Source organism: Camelus ferus, chromosome 34, assembly GCF_009834535.1.
Source record: "Camelus ferus isolate YT-003-E chromosome 34, BCGSAC_Cfer_1.0, whole genome shotgun sequence".
Lineage (NCBI taxonomy): Eukaryota > Metazoa > Chordata > Mammalia > Artiodactyla > Camelidae > Camelus > Camelus ferus.
Genome location: NC_045729.1, coordinates 18614871 through 18640743, shown reverse-complemented (window position 1 = coordinate 18640743; position 25873 = coordinate 18614871). Strand labels below are relative to the sequence as shown.

At 54.8% G+C, this 25873-nt stretch overlaps 1 protein-coding gene across 1 annotated transcript in view; it reads left to right on the top strand.

Moving 5' to 3' along the window:
* Positions 1–25873, top strand: part of PRMT8 (protein arginine methyltransferase 8) — a 76941-nt gene that overhangs the window by 31980 nt on the left and 19088 nt on the right. Inside the window, 4 exon segments of the mRNA XM_032473113.1 lie at positions 897–926; positions 928–1083; positions 12150–12305; positions 15333–15396. Of these exon segments, the coding sequence (XP_032329004.1) occupies positions 897–926; positions 928–1083; positions 12150–12305; positions 15333–15396 (406 nt within the window).

The following is a 25873-nucleotide window of genomic DNA, read 5'->3' as shown; positions in this document are numbered from 1 at the left end:
CGGTCAGTGCCGGGCAGCGGGTGGTGTGTGGAGCAGGGCTGGCTGGCAGAGTTGGGGACCCAAGAAGGGCAGTATCTGGGAGGGCATTGCCAGGAGGCCAGCGCATTCACAGTTCAGAGGAAATGTCTGCCGAAGTTCAGAGTAAAACTGTGAACCAGAAACCACGGGGGGCAAGACACAGGTGTGACAAGCCAGAACTCGAGAGCCCTGCCTTTGGGGGGGCCCAAGTGCTGCCCGTGGGGTGGAGAGAAGCCTCGGGAGGCTGGGGGGGGGGTCCTGCTCTTCCTAAGAACGCAGGTACCACTCATTTTAGGTTAACACACACCCGCTGTGTGCTGCGCCCTTTTCTAATTGCGTTACAGACTCCAGCTTGTCCAAGCCTCTAGGAGATGGGGACCATTTTATTCCCATTTTAGAGCTGGGGAGGTGAGCACCAAGAGGTGACTAACCTTGTCCCAGGTTGAGTGGCAGGGCTGGGATTCACGTTTCGAGGTGAGGGCTCTGGAATCCACACTCCAGCTGCTCTGCTATGTGATGCTGTGTAATGTCAGGGCATCTTCCCCTGGACTGAGTGCTTAGATGTGCCTCTAAAGGAAGGCAGTATTGTCCCCATTTAACAGATATGCAAAGTGAGGCCCAGATCGGCCGAGGCCACCCACACCTAGGAGGTGGAACTGGGTTAAATTCAGGTTGGTTTGGCTCCTGAGTCACACGCCACCATCTCTCATGGCACAGCCATTGGGGTGACGGCCAGAAGGCTTGGGGGCACCGCCCCCACTGAGCCGCGGCTGCCGTGGTTGATTGGAGCCTGGCTCGAGGAGGTGGGGGTGGATGGGGTGTCAGAGGCAGGACCTCGGGTCTGCAGTTCTCACCAGGCCCCCTTCTCGCCCCCGCAGGTGAGCAGCCCTCCCTCCCAGCCCCCGCAGCCCAGTCGTCCCCGCCAAGCCCGTGCAGTGTGTCCACCACGTGTCCTCCCAGCCCAGCTGCCCGGGCCGGGGCAAGATGTCCAAGCTGCTGAACCCGGAGGAGATGACCTCGAGGGATTACTACTTCGACTCCTACGCCCACTTCGGGATCCACGAGGTAAGGCGTCCTGAGCTGGGGCCAGCGGGGCAGCTCAGAACGGCTGCGGCGGCCTCGTATCCTGAGGCTGCGTGAGGTGTCTCCACTGTCGTTAAGTGAGTTCCCCCCTTGGCTCGAGGCCCCTGGCCCTGTCTCCATCCCCTGGGCCCCCCAGCAGGGGTCAGGCCAGGCCTAGAGCTGGTGAGCAGGTGAATGTGTGTGTCGAGGTGTCTCTCAGCTGGAGAGCAAGGGATGTTTCCAGCGTCCTTGTTTTATGGTCCAGCCCTCCGACCCCTTCCTGACTCTGGGCCTCGGGGAGCCAGGAGGACTGGACGTCCTTGGTCCTTGTTACAGGAGCTCGGTGTTTGAAGCTAGGGTCTTGTGGCCCAGAAAACCTTCTGGCATCTTGATGTTCAGTCTTTGGGCAGGCATGAGTCTGTAGGGTCGTCCTGGACCCATGAGTGCCTCCAGGGAAGAATCCACAGGCTTCCTTGGGAACCTGGTCCTGCCTGACATCCTGATTGATTCTCAGGAAATTCTCATGTCTAAATGCTGTCTTATTCCGCAGCAGGGAAGATTGATGCTGGCTGCAGAGCAGAGCGCAGCTTCCTAACAAGAGGCTTCCTGGCTGCAGCTGGGGGCAGGGCAGAACTTCCCCCTCCCTCCCCAAACCTGTCCAGCACTTTCCCACCCCAAATAAACTACCGACCTTAGCCGCGAGCTTACTCAGGGCCGGCTGCTCTTCTAAGCACATTATCCGTGTCATTTCATTGAATCCCTCAAGAACTCTATGAAGAAAGCATTTCTATTGTTCCCTTACAGTATGAAGAAATAGTGAAAAAGGAACAAAGACTTGCTTGCTATGCAAATGCATTTTCAAAGTAAGTCTCTAAGCTCCCCTTCCAATTAGATGCTTCTGTAAGCCCTTCCTGTAACGAAACAGTGATTCTGCTGTTGACAGAAGGGTGTTTAATAAGTAATAGGCAGCTTTTTTTTTTTTTTGAGAGCCTCCTCCACGCTGTGTTGTTTCCAGCATTTTCTGTCATTGATTCATTTATTCCTCAGGTCAGCCCGTGAGGTCAGCATAGTTATTCGTCCCCGTTACACAGATTCATCCTGCCAGATTCCTTTGCTTACAAGGTCACGGGCTGATAATAGCAGAGCCAGACGTGCAACCTCCACGTTGTGGGCCTGGGAGCCCGCATTCCTAACCTCCAGGCCGTGTGGCCTTTTGAACAGGCCTTTCTTCCTTTCTGGAAACTTCGGCTTTGTTCCTGCTGGTGCCTTTGCAATTTCCCACGGAGGCGGAGAGGGGAGGGGTCTCGTTCCCTAAAGACCGGTCTCTGCAGAAGAGCGTTAGGCCTGGAGCCTGCAGGGTGGGGGCTGGGCCCTGTGCTTATTTCTGAGGTCTGGCCCCGGGGGACCTTGGGCAGGTGAGCCTGCAGCTCCTGGACGTCCCCAGTGGGGTAGGGTTGGGATGGTGCACGGAGCCCCGTCCTAGGCCTGTTAGAGGCTCTGGGAGGCCGGAAGGAGGCCTTCGAGCGCTTCCCTTCTGAAGACCCTGCCTCTGATTAAAGGTCACGTCTTCCATGTGACAATTTCTAACAGCCCTGTGGCTCTGGGCACTTGTCTCAGGGCAGGTTCCTGGGAGGAGACAGCAATTCCAGGGGTCCCAAAATGCCCCCCTGGGGCTTGCCTGAAACCCCTGGTTCGGGGCCAGCTGAGGTCTCCCCGCCCCAGTCTTCAGTCTCCACTCCCCGCGGGGCCTCCTCCCGGTCCCTCTCCGACCCCTCCCGCGGGCACACTCTGGCACAAAGATGTGCTCTCTGGCGCCGTTATATCTCTGTGGTTCCTTCTGGACGTGGTTCCCTGGCCTCTGACCCAGGCACTCGGCACTCGGTTTGTACAGGTTTATTGACACAGTGGCTGCTCTCATCACTCAGGGGCTGCCTGGTCCCCTCCACGGCCGGGCATCCACTGGGAGAAGACCTCCCGGGTCACCAAGTACACATACTATATATAGCACCAGGTTCCCTCCACGTCATGTGTTGATGGAAAGATCGAACCTCTTCACAAACAGACACAAACATGGTGCTGACTGCGCTGATGAACTTGGAGTAAAGGATCTGCAGGTCCTACAGAACATTGCTTTCCTTAGTAACCTGTCCTCGAATGGTTTTACCAGCCCTTCACACTGGGAAGTACTTCTGATTACCTGGCTTAAATCCTTCCTGCTGCTGCCACCGAGGACCGTCTCTAGACCCTGGCTTCTGGGGAGAAGCCTAGGTGTGTAACGCAGGGGCGGCTAGTAGTCTGAGGTTTTCCTCCAGCCTGCCGGGTCTCCGAGGTCATCTGGGGTGAGGGGGGACAAGTGGGGGGACTCCTACTGTTGCTCTTTGCCAGGAGGGCCTGTTTCTCTCTCATGATTAAATGTCAGGCATCTCCTCTCCACGCCAGACGGCCTTTGCCTCCTTGGTCTGGACAAGACCCACATCTCACCATCCCATCCAGAGCAGTGCTGGCTGTTTGGCAGCCTTCTTCCATCATTAACAAGACGCTCACACGGGCGGCCGGCGGCACCGCCAGCTCGCTGACTAATCGCGAGCAGTGAGTGTTTAGGAGACACGGTGCGGGATGGATTGGGTTTGATTAGTCTGTAAATACAAAGGAGAAGTGCCGAGGGTGTGTGTGGCAGGGGGCACTGTTGGGGGCTGGAGGGCACAACAGGAGGTGATGCCAGACACTTCTGTTCTTGCGTGGCCCCATCCAGAGATGACTCCGTGCTCAGCCTCCGGAGGATGAGGGCCGGGGGAGGAGGACTATGCATTCCATCCCAGGGCTTCCCTGAGAAGGGTGAACTCCTGACCAGAAGCAGTAGTGACAGATATGTCCTTGTGAACAGAGGGAAGGGGCCGGGCTCCTGGCCTCCGAGATCCCAGTTCTGAATTCTCAGCATCTTTGACAGTCAGCCCTGGGAGGGGGGCCTCCACTGTCGGAAGGGTCAACCCCAACGGGGCCGTGTTCTCAGCCCCCAGCCCTGGGCACTGAGCCCACTCCCAGCCAGCTCTCCTCCTTTGACAATCTTGCTGCAGGTTCTTTTGAAACAGATTCTCCAGGGCCTCCTTTCCCAGCGATTGGTCAGCGTGCTGCCGTGTGGTCCGTGGCTGGGAGGTGACGCCCCCCACAGCCGGGGTGGGAAGTGCTTTCACGGAAGAGCGGCAGGCTCCTGAATGAAACGTCCGGAGACGTCTCTGGGCTGTTCTCTCCCAGGGGTGATTAAAGCAGGGGGGCAGAAGCTCGGGGAGACAGCCTTTTCCTCAACAGGCCGAGTAGGGAAAGCCTTGCTAAGTCACAACTTCTCTCCCCCCAGAACTTGTGCCTTTGGACCAAACTCCTGTGGTCTGGAGCCTTAAGGATGGGAAGAAGGGGCAGAGATGACAAAAGACAGTGAATTGAAGGGGGGCACTTGGAGGGTCCCCATAGCAACAGTAGGATTTGCAGAGGTACTGGGCCAGTCCAATTCCATCAGGAAAGGCAGGTGGACTTTTAACTATGGGTATAAGCAAGAGGTTTCTGAACCTTTGTTGTTACTTTGCCTCCATTCCCTGCTCACCCTCAACAGTTTCCTCACATGGATGAAAAGGGTCGCAGTTTTCACGAGGAGCCAGAGCTAACACCTTCCTAACGCTTCATGTATTTAATCATCACAACAAGTCGGTGAAGTAGGTGATCCTGTTACCCAGTCTCCAGATGAGGCCACTGAGACGTGGAAGGCTGAATGACGGTCTGGGTCGGAGCTATGGTTTGACTGCGGGAGTTCTGGCTCCCCGTTTGTAGGGCACCGATGACACACCCCACCCCGTGCCTGGCTCTGGGGATACCATCGCACTGTCTTGTGGTCTCACAGTTTTGAGGCCTTGTCCTTTTGATGTCGAGCAGTCTTGTAGTGTTTGGTCCCAGAGAGATCCTGCAGGGAGAAGCCTGAGCTCCCTTGCGAAGCGTTTAGAGTCAGAAGTGAACTCAGTCTAACCAAACCCTCACCTTATTCAGCTTCTAACGGGACCCAAGATACGAGCCCTGGGGCAGCATACGTCCTGGTTGGACTGAAAAGCAAACAGAAATTCCTTTGGCCCCTGTGGTTGAAATCCAAGGTCCTGTTGGAGGAGTTAAAATCACAGCTCCATCCTAAACGCACTCCACTCCCGATTGCGTTACACCGGCCAGCCCATCCCTGAGCGGCCTAGCAAAAGAAGGCACAGTCCCTCTCGGATGAGCAACAACAAACTAACTTCAGCGACTGCGGTTCCTCAGACACCACCCATGGAAAATGAAAATGACAGGACATGGGAAGAAATGGGAGACTCTGGTCCACAGTCAAGAGAAAAGTCCGTCAGTAGAAGCAGGTCTGCAGACAACCCAGTGGTAGAAATCATTGAATTAAGATTTTTAAATCATTGTAATAATTATAATTGGTAAATATTTCCAGGAGGAGATGGAAATAATGGGTGAAGCTGAACTCCTACAGCTGAAAAACACAATGTCTAAACCAAGCACTCACTGGGTGGCATGAGTAACAGCCAGGACACATAGGAGAGAATACCTATGGGTACGGAGACAGAGAAACAGAAACCACTGAGACTGAAGAGTAGAGAGAAAAACTCTGCACAGGTGGACAGAGCCTCAGTGACTTGTGGGACAGAAGCTAATGGTAAAGCTTGTGAGCATGGCGTTCCGGAGGACGAGAGAAGCAACGGGACAGAACAAAATGTTTGAATATAGAGGGATCGTGTCTAAAACTGACTAGGAAGAAAAAAAAAAGCCCAGCAACCCTCTGAATTAATTTGCTCAAACAGTGAAGCCGCCTCTGAAACAGTCACCTGCACTGGAGCCACCAGCTGACTATATTCATGGCAATCAGCCGTCATCCTTCAAGGTCCGTCGATCCTCTGCACGGGCCAGACAGGCAAATTGAACGAAAATGTGGGTCTCCTGGGTTAGTGCCAGTTCAGAGCCAGTGTCCAGTACTATAGGACGTGTCCAAGGACATTCTCTGGGCGGAAGGAAGATGATAACTGTTGGAACCTAGACCCATGTCAAGAATGAATTGATCTGGAAAAGCTGACTCCATGCGTAAGCGTGAGAGACTTTGCCCCGTTATTTAAATCTCTTTAAACAATCATTGACTGTTTAAAAAATAGTGACAGTGTCTTGCAGGATTTATAACGCAGGTGGGACTGAAATGTGTGGCAGCAGGGCCACGAAGGCCAGGAAGGGAGGAAGGGAAACACACTGTTGTGGGAGTCCTGTGGTGCGTATGAGCTGCTGCCATGCCACCTGAAGGCAGCCGTTCCCTCTGCTAAGCTCTGACCGGTGGAGGCAAGCACCCCCGAGTTCTTTCCTCGCGCACTTCTCTCTCACAGCCTTGGGACAGGGCTGTTCTCTGGTGCTGGTGCGCGGGTCTCGCGTAACGAGTGCGCTTCGACATTCCGACCTCCTTACGCCTTTGGGGACCTTCCTCTTCAGCACGCCAAGGAAGTTCCGGCATTTCCACCTCATCGAGTGCAGACTGACTGTGGGTCCAATCACCCGCACCAACCGGAGGTGGACCAGTGAACCCACAATCTGTGCTCAGGGAGCCTGTGTCAGGGCGCCTGGCCCAGCCCGACTTTGTGTTCCTGCCATCTTGAGCCCTCGCCCTGACTCCTGTTCCCCAGAGTTGAGTCTCTGGACGTTGGAAACACCGCGCAGTTGCTTTGGCGTGTGTCACACCTGCTCACGACGCACTCGTGGTAGCTTCGGTCTTGGGATCTGCTCGGAGTCAGATCTAGCTGTAGGGCTCATGGGGGCAGGACCTGGGAAGCGTTAGTGGTGCCTCGCAGGCAACTACCTACCTCACAGGACCCCAGTGTGATGCTTCAGGAAGAGGAAAGCTAACTTTCTTGGGCGGGGGCAGAAGGTGCTTCTGCTGGCAAAGAAGGCTCTGTGATTTAGGGACTTGAGGCCCCAGCTTCATCAGAATCTGCCCATATGTCCCCATTCCAATTTTCAGGACCCTATTCTCTCCCAATAGATGACTCAACTTTAACAAAAGGGGTCCTGCAAGGATGGGAATTCAACTTGTGTTGTAATTCAGGCAGGATTTGACTTTGGATTTGGTTTCTGGAAATCTTGGCCTTGCAAGAAAATAAGATTTTTTCCCTTTCTTTTCCTCCTTCTTCTTCTGCTTTTTTTTTTTTTTTTCCATTTCTTTTCCTCCTCAAAAGTCATAGGATCTTTCAGGTGCTATAGGAAGACCTTGAGCTGGGAGTTTAAATCCCTGAGCTCATCATTTGCTTTCTCTAAGTTTTCTAGCATGATTAGCATCAGCCAGCCAGCCAGCCCACCCATTATATTCCTGATTTTGACTGAAGTGCTCTAAGGTAGCAAATACTTGGTTACCTGGAGTCTCGGCTTCAGTAGGTACTTCATCCCAGGTGTCTGAAGCTCAGACTCGAGCAACTCTTCTGCTGTTTCATGCTGCTGAGCAGCAGCGCCCTCTTCACCAGCGGCAACAGGGTCATTAGTGCCTTTCACTCTAATCAGAGCAGAGACCTAATTCCAGAAAACTCAGAACCAATTCAGAGGATCCATCCTTAGATTATGTTCCTCAGGAGCTATTCTTGGTACCAAATTTTGTACCAGTCGGGGCTCAACCATGGAAGCAGATTCAGTAGGAGATAGATACATAATATATATAAAATTCATTGCAGGATTGCAGGGCATTGGCTTATACCATTGTGTACGGCTGTTGTCCCCGTGTCTGATACTGGAGCTTGAAGGGCAGCACAGGTAATCAGGAAAGGACTATGAATGCAAAACAAGGGGCGATCAGGAGTAGCTGGAACCCCTAAGCACGAGCTTGACCCTGTGAGGACAGGCTGAAACATGTCCATTCTGTTGCCTTTGACCTTGGTGGCGAGCGTATCCTACAGAGGCTGGAGTGTCTCACCTTGGAGTTAAACAAACACGCACGCACGTGCACACACACACACACACACCCCTGGCTCAGGAGTCTGAGAAGCTGAGGGCAAAGGTGGAGGAATTGCAGGTCCAGCGGCTGCGTCATGCCAGCGAGGTGAATCCATGCGTCAGTGGTGACAGATGTGCACTACAGAACGGTTCCTGCTTCCGTCGTGACTTTTGAATCTCCTGACTCCCTTGTGACCCACCCTAACTGGAAGCGTAGGAGAAAGAGAAGTCTGGAAGGTGTGTCTCCGCCTGGTGAGGGGCCATGTTACAAAGCCATCGCACATGTGTGCACAGAGCTTCACAAACAGGAAGCAGCATCCACAGAACCAGAGGGAGAAAAATGCAACTCCCCCGGCCAGGGGTTCCTTACTGTTTCTCTCTCGGTAATTGATAGAACAGATACCCAAACAAGTCAGCAAGCATGTAGAAAGCCTGAACAACACAAGCAACCCAACCTAGTAGGCGTTTACAGGACACTGGCTCCCCAGAGAGCAGACTGCGCGTTCTTCTCAAGTGCACATTGAAACGCTCACTGAGACGGATCGTATGCGGGGCCGAAAATGAATCTCAGTAAGTTTCAAAAGAGGAAAATCACACAGGGGACTTTTTTTTTTTTGTCATCAGTCGAATGGATTTAGAAACCAAAAAACAGTAACTTACCTAGAAAAATTTCCAAATATTTGGAAATTAAGCAGCACTGAGAACAAGGTCAGAGGAGAAATCACAAGAGAGATTAGAAAATATTCCAAACTGCATGACAGTGAAAGCAAAACGCTGTGGACTTAGTATCTGCTGCCCCCGAGACTCGTGTGTTGAAACCCCAGCTCCCCGTGTGACGGTGTCGAAGCTGAGGCTTCAGGGAGGGACTTAGCTCATGAGGGTGGAGCCTCGTGAATGGGATTAATGCCTGTTACGAGAGGCCTTGCTTCCACGCCTGCTCTCCAGCAAGAATACAAGGAGAAGACGGCCACATGCAGACCAGGCCGCAGGTCCTCACCGGACACCGGGTCTGCTGGCACCTTGACCTTGGACTTCGCAGCATCCAGCCTGTCAGAAATAAATGTTTGTTGTGTAAGTCATCCAGGCTACAGTGATTTGTTACAGCAGCCTGAACTAAGACACACAACGCGTGGGCATTTGTGGAGTGTAGTTTAAACAGCCTTCGGAGGGCAATGTACAGCTGTAAGCTTCCATGAGACAAAAAGGAAGGTACAAAACCAGTGACCAGAGCTCCCAGCTTACACAGCTAGAGACAGAAGAGCAAACACAGCCTAAGTTTAAGGAAGGAAGTAGTAAAGGGGAGACCAGAAGTCAATGAAGTAGCAATCAGACGTTAGAGGAACCCACTGAGCCGAAAGTTGTTGTTTGAACAGTAATTAAGTTGAAAACATTTAGCTAAATTGATCAAGAAAGAAAACAGAGAAAACACAAATTATAATATCATAAATGAAGGCGAGGACGTTATTACAGATCATAGAGACACGCCACAGGTGACTAGAGGATATTATGACAATGTCAACACCCGTATATTTGACATTTCAACTGAAGTGAATAAATCCCTTCGCAAAGTATGTCAAGGCTGATGTAAGTATACATAGAAAACCTAAAAGAGCCGTCTAGTAAATAAATTAAATTGGTACTTAAAATTTTTCCCACAAAAAGAACTCCAGACCCGGATGGTTTTATTGGTGAATTTTACTAAACTTAAAAAAAAAAAAAATCCAACTTCATGCAAACTTTTTCAGAAGATACACAAGGAGCAAACACGTCCTAATCTGTGTGGTGAACCCGGCAGAACTTTGATTACCAGAGGAAGTATGAGAAAATCACAGGTCAGTGTCCCCCATCAATGTAGATGGAAAAATCTGCAACAAAATACTTGCAGATGAAACCAAGCGCTGTTATAAAGGATAATACGTCATGACAGAGTGCTGGGCCGACATTTGACACCAGGCTATGGAGTTCAACACATTAACAGAACAGAAGAGAAGAGCTGTGCACAATTTCAAGAAATGTATAAAAAGCACGTGACAGAATTCAACACCAATTCATGATAAAAGCTCTTAGCAAATTAGAAACAGAAGAGACCTTTTTCAACCTGTTATAAGACGTTCACGGAAGGCTCACAGCTGAAGTCATACTGGTGACAGTTACATATCCCTGGAGCAAAGGGAAGGTGGCAATTCCCTTCTCATCTATTCTGTGTTTTGCTGCTGCTAGTCCTCGCCAGTGCAATAAAGCAGGTGGGGGAAACAAGAAATAAAAAACACATAGACAGGAAAAAAAGAAATACGTTGTCTTCATTTACAAGTGACAAGATTGTTTTCAAAGAAAAATAAAGGAATCTACAGATAAATCTTACTAGAATTCATATGTGAGGTGAGCAAGGCCGCAGAATAGAAGATTGCTGTGTATACACTAACATGAAACAATTGGAAAATGAAATTTTAAACATATCCTATCCAGGACTGTGAAGTATCATAAAATCAAATAATTAAGAATACATCTAAAGAAAGAAATACAAGACCTCTATATTGAAATCTATGAAACATTTTTCAGAGAGAAATTAAACAAGACCTAACTAAATGGAGAGTGGTTTCACCGACTGAAAGACTCAATATTACTAAGATGTCAGTTCTCCCCAAATTGATCTATAGATTCAGTGTAATTTCAATCAACTCCAGGAGGTTATTCTGTATGAATTAACAAGCTGGTTTTAAAATGTGGTTGGAAACGCAATGGATCCAGAAAAACGGAAGTAATCTTGTAAAAGAACTAAGCTGGAGGACTCGCAGCCCTTTATTTCAAAGTTAATATAAAGCTACAGTAGCCAAGTGACAGTTGAATCGATACGTGAATGAAACGGTTCACAGAGGCCACCCACACACAGCCAATTGATTTTCTGACAAAAGTGGCAAGTTAATTCAATGGGGAAAACGCTATTCTATCCAGCAAATGGCGCTTGGACCATCAATTTGTGTGAAAAAGTGAACTCACCCCCCTAACTTACACCATATACAAAAATTAGTTTGACATGAATCAGAGACCTAAAAGTAAGAAGCTTTGAGTAGAAGCAGCCAGACACGAAAGTGTACATACTGTGCGATTCCATGTAAATGAAGTGCTAGGAATGGCAGATGGGAGCTTTGGTGATAGAAATTAGGTCGTTGTTTGTCGGGAGTGGGCGTGAGGATTACCTGCACGTGCGCGTGGAACGCTTTCTGGAATGACGGAAATATTCTGTATGTTGTGTACGGTGTTGGTTACACAGGTGTACGTTAGTCAAAACTTATATAATTAACCATGTGTTTAAAATCTGTGCTTTCTTTTCTTGATTTTTCTTGATGGAGACTGAACCCAGGACCTCATGCATACTGAGCGTGCGCTCTACCACTGAGCTATACCCATGTGCTTCTTATTGTATGCAAGTTATATTTTTAAAAATTATACTGAAATTACACTAAAGAAGTCCAGTTTTATTGATGACTAGTTAGAGTGTTTGCTGATGGCTTGAATGGATGAAGATCCCTGCGTCACCACCATACGCACGTTAATCATGTTCTCCTTGGTTTGGAGATGGTCGTAATGGGTAATCTAGTCCTTCCTTATCCCAAAGCACCTAAATATTAGTGGCTAGAGAAACATGTTTTCTATTCCTAAATACAAGCAAGCAAAAAAAGTGCACACACAAAAAGCCTCCTTTAATAACCTGTTTAATGACAGATCTCTCACCATGGCAGAAAGTTCTGCTTTGCGTCTAAATTAAATCTCTCATGCTGTGTTTGTACCCATCCTTTTGGTTTCTGATAAACTGGAGCTTTCCCAGCTGTGGGCATGAGTTTCTCCTTGGATAGTAAAGCAATCTTTCTTGGGCAGCGTTTTAGGGCTGGAGTTGTGTGTGCTGATGCGGGGAGCTCTGGTCCAGCTGCCTGGCTGTACGGTTCCTGGGCTCTGCCTCATGACCCTGCCGAGGTCCCTGAGGAACTGGGGCGGGGGGTGGCCCTGGGCCCGTGATTTTGCGGGTGTGCTCCCAGGCGCCCTGCACACACTGGCTCAGCCTTGCCTTTCCTTCCGGACAGGAGATGCTGAAGGACGAGGTGCGGACGCTCACGTACCGGAACTCCATGTACCACAACAAGCATGTGTTCAAGGACAAGGTGGTGCTGGACGTCGGAAGCGGCACCGGGATCCTCTCCATGTTTGCTGCCAAAGCGGGGGCCAAGAAGGTGTTCGGGGTGAGCGCACCACTCCCTGCCTCCATCGGCCCCCGCCGAGCCGGCCCTTCATGGGAGTACGCGCCCTGGACCCCTCCTGGCTGGGGTCGCGCTCTCCGCTGTCCGGGAGGAAGCCAGGTGTGGCTCTCGGGAGGCGGGCATGTGCCCTGGCTCCCTGTCACCTGGGCACAGCTCCCAGCCTTGCGCTGCCAACAGCTGACGTTCGTGGAGGACTTTTGACTTTTTGAAACCTGTTCTGGTGTCATCATTGCCTTAGAGTCCTTAGTCCCACTGTGGGCTTGAGAGGCAGGGCAGGGTGGCTACGCTGGTGAGCTCGGGTTAGAATCTCTGCTCCTCCACCCTTGAGATGTGTGACTGTGGATAGTTTGCTTTTCTGCACCTTGGTTTCCCCATCTATAAAATGGGCATAATGATAGTACCTTGCTCGTGGGGTGATTGTGGGGAGTGAATGAGTCTAATACATAAGCCAAGTGCTTAGAACAGTGCCTGACGTAAGTCAAATGTTCGGTTTTAATACAGTTGGAGCCCAGGGACACAACAAGATACTCTTCCTCTGTTCTTTAAAGGCAAGTTGGTAGACTGAAATTCTGCTGACCCGGCTGCTGCAGCTTCTCCAGCTGGAGGTGGTGGAGGCTGACCTCCAGAGAAGGCCCCACAGTGTAGCTGCATGCAGCCTGACAACTGGGGGGGTGGGAGGAGGGGAGGGTGCTGGGAGGGTCCGGAGCCGGGGAGAAACTGAGAAGGAAGAGCTCTGAGCTGCAGGCTGACATTTGAAAAATGCAGCGGCTCAGGGGCTGGAAAGTGGAGATTGATCCTGATCAAAATTCACGGCGCACTGCGGTCAACACAGGATGCGCACAGGGCCCCCAGTGCCGAGGCCCGTGGGGGCTTTCGGTGGGCCTTCAGTCTCTGTGCACTTGGCTGGGTTGTCCTACAGCCTGTCCTAAGACCACCCCTGCCAGATCCTGGCTGATCAGAACCCTCCATATCCCCATGGCTCCCCACCTCAGTGCTGGGCCCTAGGCCCCCAGCAGGACGGCAGTCCTGCTCCGTGCCTGAGCGCCTGACCTGACACTGCGCTTGGCTGGAGAGGGTCTCCGGGACACGTGGGCTGTCCTCAGGGCACCTCGGGTGTGGCCTTGACCGGGACAGCTGAGGTGCACTTTGAGGGTATGGGGCCAGCGCAGATGTCCATGGTCAAGGCCTTCTTCACCAGGACTACCCCTCCCCACCTTCCAGCCTTCCTTCACCAGGTCCTCCTCCCCGCAATGGGGGCTTCCGGCCAAGGGACACACTCCCCTTCCGAGGCGCTTGCAGAGCCTCCAGGCTGGACGTGAGCCCTCCTGTGACTCCGGCGCCCGCCCTCCCTCCCTCTCAGTGTGGCTCTGAGGCCTGAGCCTGGGCCACGGGCGCGGGAGCCCAGGGCTGAGCAGGGAAAGGCAAGGCTGCCTGTCATCGCTTCCCGGTGGTGGGGGTTCCAGCCACGAGCTGTCAGGAGGCCCCACTCGCGCCTTCCAGCCCTGGCCACTCATCCCATTCTTCTGCCTCCTGAATTTTTGCTGTACCAGCTTTTCTGTAACCAGCTTGGCCCCAGTTAGCTGGGCTCACTGCACAGTTTCTCCTGTTCTGAGCTCTTCTCCAGTGAGGGAGACGGGGTGGCGGGAGACAGAGGAAATGGACAGGGAACTGAGACAGAGGGACAGACGTGAGAAGAGAAGTGGAGAGAAAGGGACAGAAAGACACACAGAGAGGACGGCAGGGTGGGGGAGCAGCCCAGCACCCCTCCTCCCAGGAGCACCAGTGCTCCCTCACCACAGCCGTGGGAGACAGGGACGGTGACTTGACTGAGGAGGACGCGGAAGCTCAGGGAGTGGCAGTGGCCGGGTGAGGATCCAGGCTGCCCGGCTCTGGGTCCTGGTCCTTCACCGCCAATCTCAGCGGCCTCTTGCAGGGGGAGGGTGACGTGGCAGGGAGCCGAGAGGCCTGGCGAGAGACCCAGTCCCCTGGACAGTGGGCTCGAAGGCCACAAGCCCCAGTAGCCCAGGAAAGGGCTCCTCCGCCTGGGACCTGAGCCCTGGCCGGGATCTGCCTCCTTAAGCCAGTGAGTGGCCCCTTCCCGACCCCATGGGCGCCCTCGCCCACCCGAAGCTTTGCCGGGGGCCCCCTCCCCCACCGTGCCCACCCTGCCCACTGTGCCCCGACGCAAATACTCTCCCCAAGGCCCTGGGCAGTCGGGGGCCCCGGAGTGGGAAGAGGGGGCCCAGGGCCCGAGTACAGCCGGCCTCTGGGGGGGCAGCTGGGGAGGCGACCACAGGTCCTCGCAGCTGCCGCTCTGCTCTGGGCGCCCCAGCCTCCCTGCCTGGCCCAGGTCCCCAGCCCCCAGGCTGGGCCTTGATTCCTGCTGTTCCCACGAGGGCCTGCTCTCAGCGGGTGGTCGATTAATTTCTTAAACACCTGGGCCCTTTGCTTAGGTGACTTGGGGAAACTGGAAAGGCTTCTAGACGAAAAAGAATCGATTCTTTTAAATGTGGAAGCTGCGGAAGGAGCGAGTTAACACCTGTGGGGCGCGGAGGGATCTTAAGACGCCAGAGGCCGTGACTCGGCATTTTCCCAAGGGTCTTGTTCAACCAGGGAGGCCTGGGGGTGGGAGGGCCGCGGACAACGTCAGGGGGACCCACAGCCACTCTGGCCGTGGCCCTGCCTCCCGCATCCTCTCCTGGGAGGGCGGTGGCTGCACCAGGAGAGTGAGTCTGCCCAGCTCCTCCCAGCTCCTCCCAGCTCCTCCCGGACCTCCCCGCTCAGAGGCCAGGCCCTCCGTGCTGGGGCAGAGGCGGCCCGACGTGGTGGAGGGGCCACCGGCCTGTGCGTCCGGAGGGCTGCGGGTCGGTTTTGAATCTGCCGCGAAATAGCCGAGTGGCTGTGGACGAGCCACCGCGCCCCTCTGGGCCTCAGCGCCGCCATCCGGAAACTGGTCCTGGATGTGCTGTGGTTCTGACGCCCTGCTCCTCTGTCCTCTGTCCTTTCTAGATTGAATGCTCCAGTATTTCGGACTACTCAGAGAAGATCATTAAGGCCAACCACTTGGACAACAGTAAGACTCACTACCGCGCGCTGTCCCGTGGACGGAGGGGGTGAGGGGCTTGTCCTTCCTTGTCTGGGAGGCGGAGGCTGACGGGAAGGTGGAGGCCAGCCAAGGCCCGGTTAGCAGGACTGTGCCCCCGGGGCTCGGATGTTCCCAGGCCACGGCTGCCACGGGCACGTGTGTCCCAGCTCAGCGAGCAGAGAGCCCAGCCTGAGGCTGAACCCTTCATTCCCTGGCCCTCTGCTCGGCCCTGGCTGTAGGCACCTCTTAGTTTTGCAAGATGGAAACTCCCTCCTCCCCGTCCCTCTCCACTGCCCCCAGCCCCACCTCTCCCATCACCACCTGGTGGCGTCCTGGCAGACCCCAGGAGCTGCCTCTGTGGTCCTCCATGCCCACAGGCCCTCTGCAGATGGAGCTGTCTTGGCAATCAGGTTAACTTGGGAGCAGGGCCTCCTTTCAGCTGGAGTCTGAATTTAAAGAGAGTGGGGCGTTCCCTTCCCTTCCTCCCCTCACCCCTTCCCCAGGCATTGGCAGCATTCCCAGCCCCTCCCTCCAGGACCCCTCCCTCCGGGACCCCTCCCTCCGGGACCCTCTTGAACACGCTCACCCCAACAGGGGTCTCTGATCAGGAGAACACCTGTACCGTCCATCAGTCGGCGGGGTGAGGTTTAGTCCTCAGGCCCTGGGCTGAGCAGGGCAGGGGAGGGTGGGCGGATCACGCAGTGTCTGTGAACTAGGAAACGAGGTTGGGGATTTTCCTATTTTGGAGGGTGCTAAGTTGGGGAGGAGGCTTCTCAGGGGAGGACGGGTTGGAGCAGGTGGCGTGTACCCAGAGTGGGGGCAGAGGCAGTCAGAGGCTCCAGGGAGAGGTGCTGCAGCGTGAGCGGAGGCGGCGAGGAGTGACCACGTGGGCTGTGCCGGCAACGGAGGCGAGAGGCCGCGCTGCCGGGCCGCAGGGGTGAGGGAGGACCACACAGACGCAGGGCTGGTAACGGGGTGCGTGGTGGAGCTCTCCTGGGCTGACGGGAGGGAGGGAGGCTAGGTCTGGGAGCCCAGGGGAGATGCAGGTGGATGTGAGGAGTGAGGCCTGGACACGAGGCTGGGGCCGGCGTTCCAGGGAGAGCTGGAGTGTGCGCTGCATACTGACGTTGTTTAGAGCCACAGGACGAGGTCACTCAGGGATGACGAGGGGAGAGAAATGGGCCCTAGGGCATTCCAGCATTCGAGGGTCAAGCTGAGGGAAGGGGCCAGCAAGAGGCAGAGGAGACATTTTCACATATATTCGGTAGAGATGCTGACGGACATTCGGGACAGAGGAGTGAAGGAGGAGGCCGCTAAGGGATCCAGTGAGGTGAGAGCAAAGACGTGACCTCTGACCTCTGAATTCCGGTGTAGGCTGAGGGTGTTGCTGTTCTTAACAAGAGCAGACTCGATGGAGGGGAGGGGACCGCTTCCAGGTAAAGCAGGTTAAGGAGAGACTGAGTGAGGCTGTGAACAACTTCCTGCTGTGACGGGGAACAGAGAACCGAACTGTAGCTACAGGGGGCGTGAGGCCAAGGAAGGGAGGTGTTTCTTAAGGTTGGGAGATACGAAAACGTGTGTGTGATCCAGCTGTCCAGCAGAGACAGAAACCTGGCAGACTGGGGGGAAAGTAAACTCAGAAGTGGGGCCCTTGAAGAGGTAAGCGGGGTGGGACCCAGAGCCCGGCGGAGGGGTGGGCCTTCTTCCTTGCAGAAGGGACAGGCTAACCGCAGCAGCAGAGGGGACGTGGGAGAGCGGGTCGGATGGTGGCAGGAAGCCCCCAATCTGCTGCTTCCAGTTTCTCAGTGACGAGGGAGACCATCACTGGCAGAGGGGACGGGAAGGGAGGGTGTAAGTGTTTTGAAGGGGGAGGAGAATTGGCGGGATGGCCTTACCGAGGGAGGGAGGGCTGGTGCGGACCGTGGGGGGAGGTCAGTGCCCGTTGGAGGTGAGCAGACACGGATCTGCAGGCCAGTCCTCCCTGGTGGGTGACTGTTTCTGGCCATGCTTAGCAGCTTGGGTGGGAGCGGAGAGGGGGGCCGCCTGGATCTGGGCGTTGCTGGGGACCCAGAGGAGGGAAGGAGGAGCCAGCAGCTGGTGACAGTGAGGCCCATGGCGTCTCCGCTGGGTGAGGAGGAAGCAGGGAAGTGAGGGGGGCGGTGGCGGACGGGGCCGGGAGCCGAGTCCAGGCCTCCTTCCAGCCTGCGTAGGGGAGCCGTGGCCCAGGTGCCCTGACCTCCATCTCGGGGTCCAGCCCTGCTGGCTCACAAAGGGGGCAGATCTCTCTGCACGGGGTCCAGCCCTGCTGGCTCACAAGGGGGCCAGATCGCTCTGCACTGTCCTCAGGAAAGCCCTTGTCCCGGGCAGAAGGGGCTGAGCGAGGGCCTCTGGACTTGCCCACGAAAGATGGGAAAAGAAAACCCGGAGCATCTTCGCTGCCTTCTGTGTCCTTTCCACGGCTTCCTTCACAGTCTCATTTTCTGACAAGATGTTCCAGGCTCATCTCGCACTTTCCACGTCTCTGTTCTTGGTCCAGCGGCTTCTCCAAGGAATCTTGGGTCCACTTAGTGGATGTGGGGCTAGGTGTGCTCATAGATTTTAGGGTGTTAGGGCCCCCGGGCTGTCTCAGTGGGAAGAACTCGCGTGTGAGCGTCAGGTGTGTGGACGCACACTTACAGAGTGTGTTTCCGCGTCCATCTATGCACAACATCAAGGAGGTGTTCACGTGACGCCCCCGCGTCTAATTCAGCGTCTCGGGGCCTGCTTTCATCTTTCACCCCTTTTCTTTGTGACTCCTTTCTCTGACAGTGACACCCTGGCGCCCATTCTTAATATGTGTACATGTTGGATCAGTCCCTGTAGGTGAAGTTGCCCGCCGTCACCACCTCTGGCCCACGCAACCTGCCGCTCGTGCTGGGCTCTGACCCCGGTGCTGGGCAGCCCCCAACAGGGGCACCTCCTCTCTGGGCTCAGGCTCCGGTGGGCGGAGCCAGCCTGCCCCTGAACACAGGCCTTCCCGACCTTGGCCTTCACCTTCCCGCCCAGGCCCCCCTCCACGGGGACGCCCTGCTCACCGCTTGTGCTCTCCAGCCTCAGACCCCACCTGGCCTGTCGCGGGCCCCGCAGCCCCCGCCCCAGGCAGCTGGGCGTCTGGTTTGCTCAGCCCACCTCGTGGCTTCCAGATGGAATTGTCCTGTGCTCTGTATTTTGACGGCTCACACTGGGTTCCATGCTGTGGAGGTGAAGGCCCCGGAGGGATCAACCACTGTCCCCAGGTGAATAGCCTCTCCAGCAACTCAGAGCCTTTCCTGCCCCTCACACACTCCAGACCCAGGGGGGACTCCAGGCAGGAGGCGGGGCCTTGTCAAGGCAAAGCCTCTCCATTTCTTCCTCTCCAGGGGGAGCAACAGGTCGGGGAGCGGCCGGCGCCCAGGCCCTGCCTCGGCTGGTGCACTGGAAAGAGGACAGCTTGGCTCCCACGGAAATGCTTCTGAAAGGCTGCGACAGCCAACTGTGTGGGTCTTGGGAGTGTAGGTGTAGGGACATGAATAGCAACCCGGGACATAGGATACCTGCTCCCCGGAACCAGTCAGCCTCCCTCCCTCCCCTCCTCCACGCGGCCACCCGCGGCCTTGGCGCAGCCGCAGGGCTCCTGCCGCCCGCTTGGCCCGCGCACGTGCTCGGGCTCCTCTCTGACGGCCACCCCGGCAGTCTCCCGTCCCCTCCCCTTCCCTGCCCAGGAAACTGGTGGGCCGCGGGTGCTTAGAAAGGTAGGTTCCCTTGTGAAGGCTGACAGAGCAACTCAGGGAGTCATATAGGTTTTTCCGTTCTAGAAAAAAATATTGTAATCCACTTGATTTACTTCTCAGGAAACTCAAGGAGAGAACTGACCCCTCGTCTCTCTTCCTCTGCCTGGGCATGTCCTCAAGCCTGGGTGTCGCAGACGGAGGGTCCTGGGCGCAGCACGATGCGCGGGGAGGAGCAGGCAGGGCTGTCGGGTGACTGCCGTCCCTGAGCTCCCGCTTCGGGGGGCTGCGTCCGGGCGCAGCTTGCAGGGTTGCCGGGGGCTTAGCGGCAATGCACTCGAGGGCCTCGCACGGACCTCGTGGGTGATGGGTACCCACCAACCCGTCACTGTAGGTCCTTCCGGCTTCGTGTTCTGCACTCTGCTCACTCCTGGCCGCATGCTCCAAGGCTTTTATAGATGATACTTGACTTCTCTGTTCTTGCGGCACCCCTCTGGGCTTGGAGGAATCGCCTAGTCCTGGGACGGTTCCCCTGATGGACTCCCCCTACCCCCACCCCAGGGCTGTGAGAGCACGTCCTGCCCCTGAGGAGGAAGCTGCCTCCCCGCAGTCCTAACCAGCGCTCTGTGTCCTCCCTGCGGGACTGCGGTGGGGGGCTCCCCCTCACCAGGTGGCCTGTCTCCCCCATCTCCAGGCTGCCCATCCCAGTCCCTTCACCCTGTGCTGTGGTTTCGGCCCCCTTCTCCTTGGTCCTGCTTCGGCGTCCCTCTCGCAGAGGACCCAGCAGGGTGACCGGAAGGGCCCAGAGGCTGCCCTGCTCCAGTGAGGCTCCAGGCCCCACAACGGTTGTGGAGAATCTGAGCCACACATGGCTGCCAAGCCACACGTGGCTCCTAACCTGTGCTGGGCCCGTGGATGTCGTGAATTTTCATTCACATCCAACCTCATGTTGTTAGATTCCATCCTTCCTTACAGGTGGCTAGGACTCCCTGGGGTCATTGTCCCCTGCGCGGTGTCACCTGCGTTCTGATAGGAGCCCTGGGGGTGTGGGGACCCTCCTGCGGGCTGGCCTCGTCCAGCTGTGTCTACAGGCAGGGAGCAGCTGTGAATCCACGTGATGACCGGCCCCCTCCCCGCTGGGAGGCCGTGGAGGTGACGCCTCGTCGGGTGCCTGCGTGGGACCGCACACCCAGTTCTGCTAGATGAACTTGCCAACTGGGACAGCTGACCTTTTGTGCCTCCATTTCCTGCTCTGTGAAATGGGGATAATAGTGGCACAGACTGCAGAAGGTCATTATGAGCAAGACAGAGTGACCGTCTGGAAAACCATGGTGAGCTGCGGCCCCTTGTTAAATTTTCGGTAAATCCGTGGAATGGATGCAGGCGCTTTGGCGGCTTGAAATTGGCCACAGTGGGAGTATTTACACGGAGAAATCAGCAAATGCTACAAATCAGGGCTTCCTTCCTGGACAGCGGGTTGTTAAGTGTCCGCCAGTGCCTCCCTGTCGGCAGCAGGACAGCGCACAGCGCATGGTGCGCGATGTCAGCAGTTGCTGTTATTGTTTTGATCATTAACTTGACTAAAAACCTGTCAAAACAAGGGCCGAGATTAACTGGATAAAATTGTTTTTAAGGAACCTGTACCAGCAGCTCCTGACAACGCTTCCTCCTCTCCTCACCGCTTGAGACGTGGTCCCTGAATAAGCTCAGGACTGGGTGCCATGCACACAGTCCTACAGGTGCTGTCAGCCACCCCCGAGGCCCTGTCCCGGGCGACTGGGAGTCAGCGGAGAACTTGCCAGACAAGGTCGTGCTCTTGTGGTGCTCACAGCCTCAGGGAGGGGACAGACACAAAAGCCAGTGGACAAACAGCATCACTGTAGAATTCCAGATGGTGACAGCACTTTGGAAAAACAGGACAGAGAACTTGAGAGAACTGGGGGTCCCCTCTGGATGGGGTGGTTGCCAGGGTGGGCTGGGGCTGACTCACACTGCTACAGATTGGGCTTTTCCCCTCCGGGAGCCGGTTGTTAGACACGTAACAGCACAGCCCTGAGGCGAGGAACCTGTTCGGAGCAGGAACCAGCGTGCTGAGAGTGGGGGAAAGGGTTTAACACAGAGAGGTGCCCCTCAAGTTTCCTGAGCTGGGAGACCCTTTCTGCCTGTCCTATGCCAGCTTCTGCTATGCCAGTGAGTGGGAATGAGCCCTGGAAGGGTGTTCTGAATCCCTGAGCCTTGCCTTCTGCACGCTCGGTGGTTTCAGCCACTCTGCCCAGTACCATTCTTCTTAATCCCCGCCCCCTTGGCCAAGCCCACACCATCATCTGCCTGTGGCCAATGTGCTGGGTATGTGCCCTGCTGGACCGTGTGATGGTCCAGGGATGGGTGATGACTTGGGGTGGGGACAAGTCCTGGGATGGGTGTTGATTAGCTGAGTGTTATTCAAGCCAGTGTCTAAAGGAGGAGACATGCCAAGAAGGGGCTCTGGCCAGGGAGGGGCTCTGGCCAGAGCTGGCAGGACTTTAGAGCACCAGCTAAGCCCTCAAGGGAGCCGGGCAGGAAGTGCTGGGGATCAGGCAGAAGTTCAAGCCCACGTTCTTGGGTGAGCAGGGGATGTGGGAAGAGACGAGGAACCTGCTGCATCAGGGATGTGCAGTGCCCTGGGCTCGTCCATGCCTCTCCAGTGACGGGGTCTGTTTGCTGTAGGATGCAGTCTAAGTCCCACCAGATAGTGAGGATAAAGGTGTTGCTGTCCTGTCTGTCCCATCAGCACTGGCTCAGGAATGGGCTGGGTCTGAGCTCCCAAGGGAGGTTTATCCGTGCCCCTGGACCCCGAAGAAGACCAGGGCCGGGAGCGAGGCGGGGCTGGCATCAGGGAGGTCGATGAGCTGTGGACCCTGCCCGCCCCCCACCGCCCTGAGCTCTTCATGGTGGCGCAACCTCTCCTCGTCCAGCCAACCAGCCTGCCAGCTGTTGGACAGAGGATGGCTTTTCCCTGGCCTTGTCTGATTGCTTTCCTTGCATCACCCCAAGCCATTGCCTGGTGTCCGCGGCCATCCCGCGGGTAATCGAGCCATGATGATATCCGTTGGCAGGCGAAGGACAGGAGTGTCAGGGAGGTGGGTGACGTGCCCGGTTGCACAGCAGGTCTAGATTCCGGCTGCACGCGTCGACTTCTCAAGCTCCACCTCTCTCATTAGACAAAAGGAACAGTAGGACCAGCCACACCAGTTCCGTGAAGATGACCAAGCTGAGGTCTGTGAACTCACCCTGCCTGCTTCTGTTCAGACTCCGGCGAGGTTTCACTCTCATAATTAGGACTAGTTTGAAGACACTTTGTCTCTGAACCCAATACCCTCTTTCCAAAACTGCTCATTCATCCAGCCATTCATTCGGTAAGGAGTTTTGAATGTTTGTGAGGAGTCCGGTGCTCTGCCAGACCCTGGGGCTAGGAAGCTAAAGGAGACAACTGAGAGAAGGAGGTTGGAGGCTGGTGGGGGGCCGGGGAGGGGTGTGTGGGGTCACGTGGCTTTGCTGTGACCCAGGCGGGGTTGGCATCGGGCGGCTCCAGTCTTGGAACGTGCTCCCTGTGGCCACACTCACAACCCCCATGCCCACCCCTCTGTGGGACAGGGTCTGCTCTGGGGACCGGGGTGGGGGGCATCTGAAACGGGGAGGCCATGAACTGGGCTCTGTGGACTCAGCTGACTCCGATGGACACACTAGAGGCCCAGGGCAGATGGGGCTGAGCTGATTCATTAAAAAAAAAAGGTCAAACAAATCACCGCGAATCAGAATGACTCTATTTCCATAATAACCACTCAAGACAAAAAGAAAAAAGGTCCCACTGAAAACAGCCCCCCCACCACTGAATCCGGGTGTCTCATTTGCGAGCTCACAGTGACTGGAGAAGGTCTCCCAGTTTCAAGTGTAGGGCATGTACTTACGATTAATTCTCCTGAAGTTCACAAGCCAGGGTCCTGTCGCAGTGAGCTGAACACAATGTCATCATCCTTATGCAATAAAAACAGAGCTCCAGAGAGTGAACTCAGCGCCACCTTGAGAGATGCCACAGTCTGAGTGAGTAGGGTTCAGGCTGGGAGGTGCTGCAGCCTTAACATCGATCAGTGGCTAAGATCCCTGGAAGCGGTTTGACGTGGGGACAGTCTGCCTGTAGCTGTGTGTGGACATACAGGCCCTAGGATCACCCCGGGGCCGTCACTGAGTTGCCATCAACCCCACCACAGGAGGAAGCATTTTGCAGACTGGGAACTTGCATCTGGGAGCATCAGTGGTTGCTAATGGTGACCATTGGAAACAGCAAGAATGTCCCTGCTGATTCATAGAAACAAAGTTGCCTCTTTTTTGAAAATCAGGACAGAGGAATTGCTGCAAATTAGCATCAAACTGGACATGAAGGCACTGCTTCCTCATGAAGTCTGCCGTCTCCACCGGCCAACTTTGCAGAATGCCTGACACAGACTCAGTGCAGATTTGGGGACTCAAAGCATGTTGGAGCTCAAAGGATCTTAGGGACTTTTAGGTTCAATCTCTCTCCTTTTTTTTTGCCCCAATGAGGAAACTGAGGGCCCAGAGGGGAGGAACTATTTGATGCAAGTTAGTTGTCAGATGGAATGAGAGACTAAATTGTCTGCCTCCAGGCCTCCAGTGTACGGTTGTAAAGGTTGAGCACTGCACAACAGCACCTGCCCAAGGGAAGGAAAGGGGTCTGAGATCCAGGCCACAGCTGAACTGAAGGGAGGTGTGCCTTCTTCCTTTCACAAAGGGCCCATCTACTCACCAAGCCAGGTGGGGACCTCGTCTGCCCCGAGAAATGTTTGGATGCAGAAGGGTGATGCAGAAGGAGGTCCAGACTGTTCAGCATTTTGTGGGGTTAATTGATTCCTTCTGCCTTTTTGTAGACAAAAACTGTGATTTGTTTCTATTCTGTGACCCACTGTATCTATGATTGGTCTGTCTGTCTAGTCTAATCTAATCTTATCTGTCTATCTATCTATCTATCTATCTATCTATCTATCTATCTATCTACCCTCTGTTATACCCACATTGATCAGGCTGTAGCAGCTAATGGTTAGGAGGGTTAGTATGGAGAACAGGGACGGCATTCACTTACTCTGCGGAGGGGGGACACCCAAGGAATGTTCTGTACATCCCTGCCTGTCGGACTGGGCTGTAGGTTCTCGACCACCTCTGCCTCCTGCAGTCCTACTGGAGTCCTGTCCATAGAACCATCATGGGGGAGCCTTGTCCTAGGCACCCAGGGTGGGGATCGTGGGGCTCCAGAGGCAGGAGAAGACATTCTCCTGGACGTCAGGAGGAGGAATCAACTCCTAGCCCTGTAGGCATGTGCAGTCATTAGGGGAGAGCTTTCAAGGGAGGTGCAAAGAGGAAGAAGGGAGACCATTAAAACACTTGAAAACGTTGACGAAAATAAGACAGCAGGCTTTGCACGCAAACGATGAGGCAGGTGAATCAGGCATATATCTGCCCGTCCTTTTCTAGGACAAGAAGTAAGTCAGGCACTCTGTTTGCATTTTCCAAAATCCTGTGCTCCATCCCCTTGTGGATGCTCCTGATGCATCCTGGGTCCTGCTCTCGCTTGAGTTTCTGCCCTTGGGTCTAAGGAGCCCCCGAGGAGCAGAGCTTGGTCACCCCCCTCCCCTTCCAAGCCTGTTGGTGGAGGCTAGCCCTTCCCCCCTCTTCCTTCCCAGGGAAGGGCTTGTGCAGTCAGCAGCAGGGCCACACAAGCCGGGAGTGATCAGGGACAACGTACATTGGCCAAGTGACTCCTTGCAGAGGGGCCTTATCTGATTAAGCTTTGGTTAAACAGCACGCATGGAGAGCACACGGTCCTCAGACACTGCTGATGGGCCCGCCGTCACCAGCACATCCACTGTGAAGACGTGGAGTCCAGCCGGTGACCTGCATGTCCTTTGCCACCTAGGAGCCTCCCGCCCACATTCATTTGGCATGACACTCAGATTCGGGACATACGTGGTGTTTGGTTCTATTTTGTCTGTTTACCCCCGAGTACAGGGCATTGTTTAGTTTTCCCAGAAAAGCTCAGGTGTCGTGTGGTTTTTCAGAAGATGGTGCAGAATGGGTTTCAGGGCACCGATGTGTGGAAGTAACCTTTCAGGGGAAATGTTCTGATGGAACCAGCCAACCAGTGCATCACCCTGTCCGTTGCATGGCGGCGTCTGAGATTGCTTTGGCTCTGATCTTTACAGCAATGACTGCAAAACAGGACTCCAAAGCATGTGCACGTCTGTGCCTAGTGATCAAAAACTCAACTAAGATGCTTCTCTTGCCCCAGTGGGATGGGACGGTCTTAGACGGGACCCGGGAACAGACTCCACTTTGAGCAGGCCCTCTGGCTCAATCTCACCCCATTTACCTCTTCATCAGGCGGTCCACAAGGAGAGGGTGTCAGATAATGTTTGCCTGATGTAGAGCCCCGACTGCGAGCCTGCCTTTTACATGTGTTGTTTCCTTTAGCAGGACAACCACCTGTGGGGTAGATAACCCTTTCCCCGGCTGTTCTCTGGGGAGTTGGAGTTGGGTTAGGTCAGGTAACTTGGGGAGAGTCATGCAGCTAATAACAAGAAGATCTAGCCCTTCAACCCAGGTTTCTTTTTTTCTTTTAAATTTATTATTTTTTTGATTGAAGTATAGTCAGTTACAATGTGTCAATTTTT